Source organism: Saccostrea echinata, unplaced genomic scaffold (assembly GCF_033153115.1).
Source record: "Saccostrea echinata isolate AGI-Se365-2 ecotype Australia unplaced genomic scaffold, CSIRO_AGI_Sech_v1 ptg000047l, whole genome shotgun sequence".
NCBI lineage: Eukaryota > Metazoa > Mollusca > Bivalvia > Ostreida > Ostreidae > Saccostrea > Saccostrea echinata.
This window is the reverse complement of record NW_026889796.1, coordinates 2,689,897-2,700,384: the sequence shown is the minus strand read 5'-3', so window position 1 is coordinate 2,700,384 and position 10,488 is coordinate 2,689,897. Positions and strand designations below refer to the sequence as shown.

Below are 10,488 nucleotides of genomic sequence, written 5' to 3'. Positions count from 1 at the left end.
ATGTTGGCATTATTAATCTTACTTGTAGGGGACATATGTCACGAAGAAGCCATGAAATATGTCACCTTAAGCAACAAATGCGAAGTTAACGTAGGTGTCCTCTCCTTGAAGAGCTACTTATAAAATTCAAAGAATTACATGTATGTTAACACTCTCCAAATTTACCTTCTTCCTGAAATGCTATGCTGCTTTCATTTTCGTAAATTCAACTGGAAAACAAATATGATTGTGTTCACGGGAAAATTGTATTTTACCGTATAGAGGTACATTACACTGGAATTCAACATTTACAAATAATTCATGATTCATATCCTTTATCTTTACAGTTCTTATCAAAGTAGGAAAATATTTGTGGCAATATGTTACGTAGAGTAATAAAAAACGTGTCTCAATATGGTCGGTAAAGAGGCCAATATTGAGATATGAATATTCTCAACTGCCCTGTTGACTCGCGCAGCAAGGTAGATCGATAACATCATAGACTGTACCCCTTGTGTTGGTTGTTATCAGACTAACAGGTATGCTCAAGGAATAAATATTAACGAATTCCTTTGAGCATACAAACACTGTGGAAAATTAATTATCCATGGGTGACTCGAGTCCCCCCTCGGGGAAAGAATTCGGCAAGGTGTCCCCCGAAAATCGTTGGGTGGAGATTCAGAGAAAGACTTTTACTAACTGGATTAATGAACAACTTAGTGTTAGTGGGAAAGCCATTACGGACATTGAGAAGGACTTTTGTGATGGGGTGAATCTAGTAGCTTTGGTAGAGTCTTTGCAGTTTAAAAAAATCGGGAAAGTCATCGCCAACCCTACGGGGCGTATCCAAAAGATTGAAAATGTATCACTGGCGTGTAAAGCCATCATGGAGGACAACGTCCGCCTGGTTAATATTGGTGAGTTACACGTGACAAAAATTTTAATTCATTGATAAAGAAGGTATGTACAGTGACCGTGAAACAACAGACTTAATTCAGAATTCCATTTAGGGAAAACATGTCCAGATTGATCGATTTTTTACACACCACAACCCGGAACCAAGTCGCAAATGCCTTAAACATACCTTTAATTTCCAGTATTTCCTCATATTTTTACCTATTGTCTTCAGTTTTTGTGTGCCTAAACAAAACATTTCTTAACACAAATTATAAAGTAGTAGAAAATTTCCTACGAACTTAAAGCTGCTGATAATTCTTAAACACTAATATTGTAGATTTTCTTTACCGTCTTCTTTCTTTTGGTCTTCTGCGAAAAAGAAAAACGGTTATTCATAGAAGCATGTTTATATTATCAGAGTGCTTTGTTGATATAAGTATCTTGTTCTGAAGAGTAGAGATAAATGTTTAAGAAGTTATTTTGTCTTTTAATCTTTTGTTTTATCCAAAATGTTGATTATTTTATCTCCAGGTATACTCTTATCGGACAGTGTTTTATGAAAATAGAGCGATAACGATATCGTACTCTTTAAATTCCTCTGCGTTGTGTGCAAATACAGATATGTTACAGTTATAGGTATAATGAGGAGATTGGGTAAATAGGAGGTCCTTGTATGTAACTTCAGGAAAACAACAAACAGCGAGAGAACTTCGTAAATAGATTTCTTGAGGTCTAAAACCCCAAAAACAGTTGTTTAAGTTACCCCCACTACATCCCCAGAAAAAACATGAGTATTTATTGTAAGACGGCCATAAACAAGGAAAAGCGAAGAAAAACAATAAATTAAAGTAATTTATGTCCTAAATAAGCAAGTTGGTCGATTTCTTTTTTTTCCTTATTTGTAAAATAGCAAGTCAAAAAAAAAAAGTTAAGCCTCTTTATTTCAAAACATCTTAGGATATAACCATATTTATTGCAATATATTATTACATCTTTCATAATTTTCCTTTTAATCGTTTTATCATTACTTTTTTGTTTTATAATTATTTCATTTAAAATTCTGGAACGCTGATGCATACACAAAAGGCATTGTAGGTCAATTCAGTTTACATTAAAAGCACACGTCACCTTCCAGATGGAAGAATATTTAGATTTTTTTGCAGCTTAATATGAAAGCGCTGCTGAATCTCTTTTTTTTAAATTTTGGATCAAAATGGTATCAGTATGCGAAGAGGTCTTGGGTTTTTCTTTAAATTATCAAGCAATTTATAATGACTTTCGCGTTATCACTAAAAGTGTAAAAAGAATAATACATGTGTAATTCTGTTTAAACTTTCAAACAGAAGTCAAGAACTTTTCTAATCGCATGGAAATTGTACTGTCTCTTCATTAATAATTAATCTGCATGTAGTGATATTAAGTCATTTAGGGCTTAAAAAACAAGACAACAGTGCAAGTACATGTCTGATTGCCCATCGACTTTTCATCTAAATCACGTACATGTATCATCTTTTTTTAAAAAAATACTGTAAACCAACTATTTTTCGCGTCATCTTTTATTCGCGATTCGTAAGTTTAAATCAATCTGCGACGATTAATTTTCGCGATTGAGGAAACATTCTCTCCAAATACAAAGCAAAATAAATGTTTCGCGGCGATTAAAATTTTAGCGAGTTAAAGAAGGTCGCGAAACTCGTGGATATTTCTCGCACGCGAATAAAAATTGGTTTACTGTAGATAAACTCGATTTTTTTAATTTTAAGAAAAATGCCCAATTGCATGTATAATACTTTTCTATAGGAAATGACGACATAGTTAACGGTAATGGAAAGTTGATTCTTGGGTTAATATGGCATCTTATTGTTCGTTACCAAATTTCCTCCCGGAAGACCAAGGTCCCACCCAAAAAGCTGATGATGAACTGGTTCCGGCTCATACTTCCGGATCTTGAGATTTCAAACTTCACATCAGACTGGAGCAGTGGAATTCCTCTACAGTAAGATAAGAAATGACATCAGTTGATGCAATACTTTTTTGGGAGGTTTAATGTTATCTTTTTTACTTATTTATTTTAGTGCTCTTGTGGACTACCTTCGGCCCGGTACATCCCCTAAATGGAGAGAACTACACAGCAAAGATGCGTAAGTTTACTGTCCGATTTGGTGTCTTAAACTGTATCGATCAATTTGAAAGGAAAGGTAACAATGGGACTTTTGTCTTAAGGGTCGAGAATTGTCGAACAGCGATGGTTCTAGCCAAAGAACATCTTAACATCCCTCGAGTTATCAGCCCAGAGGACTTTGCCAGCGAGGCTCTGGATGAGTTATCTGCCATGACATACCTCTCCTATTTTGTGAGGTCAGAATCCCCTGGATATTATGACACCTTAAACTGGGTTTGCAAGCAGTTAAGGACAACACAAATTACCAACCTTACGGTACAATTAGGCTTTTTCACAAAAAATACATAGAAGATTTTGTTATTTTATACATGTATGTAGTCTTTTAAAGTAGGATCATAAATATAGTAACTGAAACGTGTGGATAGGTTATTTTTCACACTTAATGGTTACATGTAATTACAAGTGTCTCCCATTTAAAGGAGATTCATATCTTAGTATGCTGTTACTCATTACCAAGATTTTTTATTCATTTTGAATCAGTGCTATATCTTAGAGGTCAAAGAACCTGAACAAAATGATATTGAAATAATATGAGGGTTATAACTTTCACACCTTAATTGAAATACATAATGTAAGCTTAATTGATATCTTTTTATATGCAATGCATAAAGGTGTGTATAATTGATCATGGTTTCCTTAAGACCCGAGGGCTGGGGAATTTCCCCGTCTCTAATGACGTACATGTAATATCCTGGTTACTCTGGTATTCCCCCTCATCCCTCTATTAAGGGAGGAAGCCCAGATCCCCTTCTACGTTTTTAAATTTCCCTTGCTATTTTAATTCTTTAGGACAACCCAAATGATCTTTATTCAAGGCAAGATCAGAGGTCGATGTCACCAGGTCCTGGCAATGAAAAATTGAAGTCATCTCCTAGCTATAATGCCTAATGGAAATTGGTTCTAAATTTATTTTTAAAGATATGTAACATTATGATCTTAATCAAGGTCAAAAGCCAATGTGTCTAAACAATCATGCTAAATGTTGTCTAGCCTTCTTAATGAGGTGACATCAAAGTTATTAAATGGTGACTTGGTATGATTGGGCATTAAGATAGACATCTATTTGGTTTTACATATGTATTTAAAAGAATCATAGTTGCTAATTTACACTTCACTATGTCATAAATCGCACAAATTTTGCATACAAATTAGAAATATGATCTAATTTTTGTTTTCTCATCCATTTTTGTTTGTTTAAACCAATATTATTTATTTGTATTTTATTTTCTTTATTACTTTTTTAAAGATATTTTTGCAGCGTTTCTGTGAATGTTCAATGAGTTTAATAATCGTATTGATTTTCCCTTTACTGCAGACTGATTGGAACGATGGTTATAATCTATGTGCAGTTGTGACGTCACTCGGAGGAACAATTCAAAACTGGCCGGATATTAACAGAGATGACAAAATAAATAATATTCAAATGGGTAAGTAAACATATTCTTGAAGATTTTGATATCATCCTGAAAATAAGATTTTCTGTAAGAAAATAACGTTTGATTGAGTGTTAAATCGAAATTTAAAACAGAGAAGACCTGATCACAGGAAAAGAGTTTGCAAAATTCTTATTCCCTCTCGTACATGTAATGCTTTAAATTCTATATATACAAACAATTTATATTCTAAGACATATTCCTGTTCATTTCTGAACATTTTGTCCTTAAATTGTATAAAACATCTAAATTGAATATAGTAAAACTTGGGGGGAAAACTTGTAAACTTGACGCTGAGTAGTTGTGTAAAAATGACGAATCACCTTTAATTCATGGATATAGCATTTTAAGTTAAATTCAGTCAAATCAAAGAAAAAACTTTCATAATTATGACCAAGAAAACCATTTTGTGACAGACAGACAGGCAGTAGTGCCCGAAGTAAAATTAACCATCCCATAAGAAATTTTGACATATACTAGTGTATACCGGTATAATGGCTTTCAGATGCTTCTTCACCCACTCAGACCGGGCAACTTAAACATCAGATATCGGTAAAGGTTAAGGAGGATAAATGTTATGCCAATCAATGTCGTATTAGACAGATGCAACTTAATTAAATTTATGAGATATGATTGTTTGTTAATTGAATTGATTTTGTCAAAAACTACTTAGTTTTGAATAAAATTTAATAGCAATAGACGCTGGAAAGAGAATGGGTGTGGATCCAATCCTAAGTGCATCAGAAATAGCGGATTCTAAGATTGACCACCTGAGTATTATGACTTACTTGAACAGATTTCGATATGCGACTCCAGTAAAATCTGACAGCGAGAAATTGACGATTCAAGGGGACTTTGACAGCCTTCTTACAGGAGTGCAGGTACGCCGAAACCAGTTTACTCAACTCTCGCCGATGAAAAAAATAGTCCCTATATCAGACCTTTTTTGCGAAAAATTCAGCTTGATCTTTCACTCTAAATTCTTTTCTTACAGACACATTTCAAACTTATAATGGCGGATAAGGATGTCAAGAAAGAACTCACTAACGTTAAAATCAAAGGTCCCAGAGGAAATCAAAACTGTGATGTCACTTGGAAGGATAAGTTTGCGGATTGCCGCTTCACACCTGTGGATCCTGGTTCATACGCGGTAGAAATTTGATACGACTCTTTAAAACTACGTTTGATTGTAAAAAAAAAAAAAGTATCAAACATACATGTATCAGCATGACACTTTTTTCTTTTTTCAGTTAACTGTTTCGTACAATGAGACCCCCTTAGTTGCCTGCCCTGTGAATTTCAGTGTAAAGGCTGATCTGTCAAAGGTTAAGCTTCGAACACCGTCATCTTCATGCATGGTTGGATCAACGAACGAAATTGAAGTAGGTGTTTAGTATTCTGAATTTACGGTAAAATGCATATTTGGATTTGTCACTACTGTCTGTTTGAGCACCATTTGAGTTTACATTGTTGATACAGGTTGTTTCAGATTCTGAAAGCACTGAAGTATCTATTGAATGTTGCTCACCGAATGATGAAGTAAAGCCGTTGACTACTCTCTATGAAAACGGTGTATTCACCGCCAACTTCCGACCAAAATCAGTGGGTGAGAAAATTTTATTATAACACGTCATTTTTTCATTCAGATACCAGTATGAGATATCTTCGAATTGATCGTGGTTGTTTTCAATATTCAAACAACCTTTCATTTTCCATCTTTCTCCTTTTGTAGGTCTTTGGATCGTCCATGTATTCTGTCAAGGGGAAGAAATTTCCAGTAGTCCCATTTCCTTTGATGTTTATGATCCTCAGAAGGCTTGGTTATCTGGGCCACAGAAAGGAATTGTTGGAGAGGAGGCTGTCTTTACAGGTCAAAGTTGACACAACACCTTAAGCTCATCATTCTTCAAATATATATAAATTTTATTTTGTCAAGTACACATACACGTATAATGAATGATTGCTTTCTTGAATGCAGTAAACTTCAGCGAAGCAGGTATAGGTGAAATCGAGGCTGCCGTGCGCAATGTTGGTAAAGAGGTCGATTGTGAGGTGAAGGAAACAGAATACAGTGGAGTGAAAACAATAGAATTCATCCCTCAGAATTCTGGAATGTTCTTCGTGTATAGCAAATTCAACAATACAGAAATAACAGGTAGTGTAATGTATGGATATATTTTCAACCATGAAAAAAGATATAAAATTTAAAATCGTTTTGTGTCTTCTTTGACTGCTGTTATAGTACGACAGTTACAATTCCAGTTATTATACATTTCAACAGGGTCTCCAAAAAGCATTGATATTCTGGACCCTGGACAGATTCTGGTGACGGGGGAAGGTTTGACTCGAGGAATGAAGGGAAAAGAATGTATGTTTCAAGTGAACACAGGGGAACTGGCAGGAAATATTCACGTGGTCGTAGAAAGTGGGTCTTTAGTTGAGCTGTCTCTGTAAATAATACTGAATAGTTCGGTAAGAAAAAAATACAGGAGGTTGTAGTGTTCTTTTTAACCATTTCATTAAACTACCCTTTACTAGATGAAGGGAAAGAAGTGGACACGACATGGCGAGAGGCTGGATCCTCCACATATGTCTTTTCCTACGTCCCAACCAGGGCAGGAACCTATAAAATAACAGTGTTATGGGATGACAGGGCAGTTCCAGGTAAAAACTAATTTATTACTGGCTGCATGCAAACAACTATAGAAATAAAAAAAAAAACGAAACCTTGTTACAATGTTGTTTGATATAGACTGTAGAGCGTTTCTGGGTCATACTCCATGCCATATAAATATTTCTTTTAGGTAGTCCTTTCTACGCTAAAATCACAGACAGGTCAAGAGTGACACTAATTTCTGATTTGACTGACTTGATGGACGAGAATGGTGCTTTAGCGTTGGTATGTGGGGAGGAGACCTGCCTTAGATACGACATAAGTGCGGCTGGTCCAGGTTAGGTATCCCCTCTCCTTCCTTGTTTTTAAAGAAAGACAGAGATTGTATTTTTGTTATGTAATTCCCAGAATGGTATAAAAATTAGTGTTATCATTTGACAGTTGTTTAAGGTGGTGTCGGCAACTTGCATGTATATGAGCACTTTGTCGAAAAGTTTTGTTTTCTACAGGTAGAATGTCAGCAGCTGTATTATCTCCAAGGGGAAAACTGAAAGTAGATCTGCGGACAATGAAAAAGGAGGAAGTTGAGGTCGCTTTTACTGCCGTGGAAGAAGGTTAAATTTTGTTTTCATCATATAGGACGAATCATGAATAACATAACTACCGTATCTAGAGTTCTAGATCTTGTGCAGGGAATTACGCTTATCTTTTTCCACTTATTATAGGTGACCATTACATTCATATATATTGGTCTGATGTACCTCTAGATTCTTCGCCAATTCTTTCCTACTGTCCAGGTCCCATACTTCCGATTGACCACACTAAGGTTGTCATCGAGGGCAAAGGTAGAGAATCGGCGCGCGCATTAGTTCCGGCAGAATTTCTCATTAATGGCAGACAGGCTGGACCAGGTATTGGATTTAATTTTAAGATAACTCTCTCTCTCTCTGTCTCTCTCTCATGATTAGTGTGTAAATCATTTTTTTTTTTATCTTCAGGGACTCCCCGGGCTTTATTGAAAGGTGTAAAAAGAGATGTCGATGTGAATATTAAACCTATGAAGTATGACAGATACAAATGCACATATAGTGCTCCAAATCCAGGTAACTCATTACATGTACTCGTGGACAGGACCCACCCTCCATCCCCGATATACAACCCCCGGGCTTGGACTTTTTCCACAACTTAAATTTGTTAGACTTTTTTATTACGTATACCATAGGGAAAATCTGGGAAACCATAAAACAATCGTTTCATCCAAAACAAATACATGTATGTGCAAGATTAACACATAATTTAATTCTGATCAGCATGCATTTTATGTATAACATGATTTTACATATTAAAAAAATGGAAGAATAGTCTTCTATTCCAATGGCTACACAAAGTTGGCAAAAATGCCACAGATACAAATTTGACTGAATCATTTTGTATTTCTCCGATGTAATACAGAGATTTACCTTTTTCAGGTGCTTACGTTTTATTCGTTTACTGGTCCGATCAACTTGTTCCCAAATGTCCATTCAAGATCACAGTTTCAAGTAAAGGGGCAAGTGACAAAGTTAAGGTTACAGGTCAAGGTCTCAGAGGAGGTTATGTCGGCCAGGAATTACGCATTGATATAGATACAACAGAAGCTGGATTTGGTATGTTTTGCCTTTAATTACTACAATTTATATTGTTTCTAAAGTAAATGGGAATATGTCTTGCATTATATTGTCCTTATATAGGGGAGATCAAGGTTAATTGTCATGGTGAATTAAGGGAAGCAAGATGCGATGTTTTCAACCAACGTAATGGTATTTATAAAGTACACATGTATCCAAGGGAGGCATGTCGACACCGACTGGAAATTACTTATGATCACGAACATGTACCAGGTATGTTATTATATCACTGAAGTAAAAATAACCATTCATACAGTATAAACCAAAAAAAAAAGTCATTTATTCAAAAGTTGAATTATTTATCGTAGATGAATGCAACAACTTAACTGAAAATTCTACTTTTTACATTCCACGTTTTCCGAAATGTCAGCAGGAGGTATTTCTTGAATACTATGGGGATTCATGGTACATTTGTAACACGTAGTTATTTACTCACCTAGGCAGCCCCTTTAAAATTCCTGTGGGGGAGCCCCCTGATCCACGAAAAGTGAAAGTTTATGGACCAGGAGTGCAGGATGGATTAGTCCAAACATTTGAGAGTAAATTTCTGGTAGAGACAGTAGGCGCGGGCGCCGGTCAGTTAGCGGTCAGGATCAGAGGACCAAGAGGTAGGTCTCCAAATATATTAAGCTTTCCTAAGCCCATCTTGAATGGCTTACGTATTCAGTAAACTTTATAAAAGGAATTTCATGATTTATCAAAAAACAATTGCGGATTCTAATTATAGAACATAGAAAAAACAATTATTCATTATTTCTCCATCATCGATTCTTCAGTTATGAGGCAATGTATAAAGTTTGCTAACATCTTATTTTTTGAAAAGGTGCATTTAAAGTTAACATTCAAAGGGAAGAGGAGAATGATAGAACTGTATTGTGTTCATATGACCCGGAAGAACCTGGGGAATACGTCATAGGGGTCAAATGGTCAGGACGTCACGTGAGAGGAAGTCCTTTCCATGTGCATTTATTTGAATCCCAGTCTGAGTTAGACAATTACCTGGGCAACAAGAGGGGATTTTTCGTTGAAAAAACCAAAGCTAACTTGCAGTGGCGTGCAGAAATTTAGCATTTTTGTGTAAAAATGATACATTAAAAAAGTTTACATGAAATGAAATCTTTTATTCTACATAAAAATAATATTACCAAAGTCTGAATTATGAATTATGCAATGTATTTTTCTTCTTTTGTAAACAGGTTGTATCTATTTATTATGTCAGTTGTACAGACTAGTCATTCATTTTATGCGAATTGCTTTAGATGTAAAACATGTGTCATTACTCAAATAAAGAATGAACAAACTGAGTATTGGATATCTGAGTTGAAATATATAATACATGTCTTCTGTCTGTTTTAGATTGGTCCTTCGTTTGAGCATGCTTGAATTACTTTAATTTTCGGTTTGTGATTTTTAAGAAATTAACACCCCCCTCCCCCCGAAAAAAGTAAGTAATCATTGCCTTAAAAGCGAATTTCTCTGGGTTCTATGCGAATCTTATGCGTCAAAGGTTGCAAAGAGTTAGAACAGTCTCAACCGATAATATTAGATGCGCTGACAAAACTCAAATACATGTACCAATACTCATGATGCTAGCTTGTGTCAAAATTGTAGCATATTTAAGGAAAAGTTTTAATAAAAAATTTGAAATTTTTGTACAAGTTATAGTTTGTTTCAAAAATTGTATGTTCATGAAATTTAAAATCGTTTAATCAGCCT

At 35.2% G+C, this 10,488-nt stretch overlaps 1 protein-coding gene across 1 annotated transcript; it reads left to right on the top strand.

The window, feature by feature from the left end:
- The first annotated feature begins 381 nt into the window (after positions 1–381).
- On the top strand, positions 382–10,007 carry LOC133202464 (filamin-A-like). The gene is made up of 21 exons (XM_061338292.1): positions 382–896; positions 2,677–2,872; positions 2,952–3,017; positions 3,100–3,313; positions 4,374–4,485; positions 5,185–5,372; positions 5,486–5,641; positions 5,742–5,873; positions 5,971–6,097; positions 6,224–6,361; positions 6,470–6,646; positions 6,773–6,916; positions 7,030–7,155; positions 7,296–7,442; positions 7,615–7,719; positions 7,831–8,016; positions 8,104–8,208; positions 8,575–8,751; positions 8,836–8,985; positions 9,213–9,380; positions 9,596–10,007. Exons 1-21 carry the CDS (start codon positions 587–589, stop codon positions 9,838–9,840), a joined length of 3,369 nt encoding a protein of 1,122 aa, XP_061194276.1. The 5' UTR covers positions 382–586; the 3' UTR covers positions 9,841–10,007.
- Positions 10,008–10,488: the final 481 nt, after the last annotated feature.

Coding starts and splice junctions, on each gene's coding strand:
- LOC133202464 (XM_061338292.1), top strand. CDS start 587: ATGGGTGACTCGAGTCCCCCCTCGGGGAAAGAATTCGGCAAGGTGTCC. Junction 4,486..5,184: donor AATAAATAATATTCAAATGG/GTAAGTAAACAT, acceptor AAAATTTAATAG/CAATAGACGCTGGAAAGAGA. Junction 6,362..6,469: donor AGAGGAGGCTGTCTTTACAG/GTCAAAGTTGAC, acceptor TCTTGAATGCAG/TAAACTTCAGCGAAGCAGGT.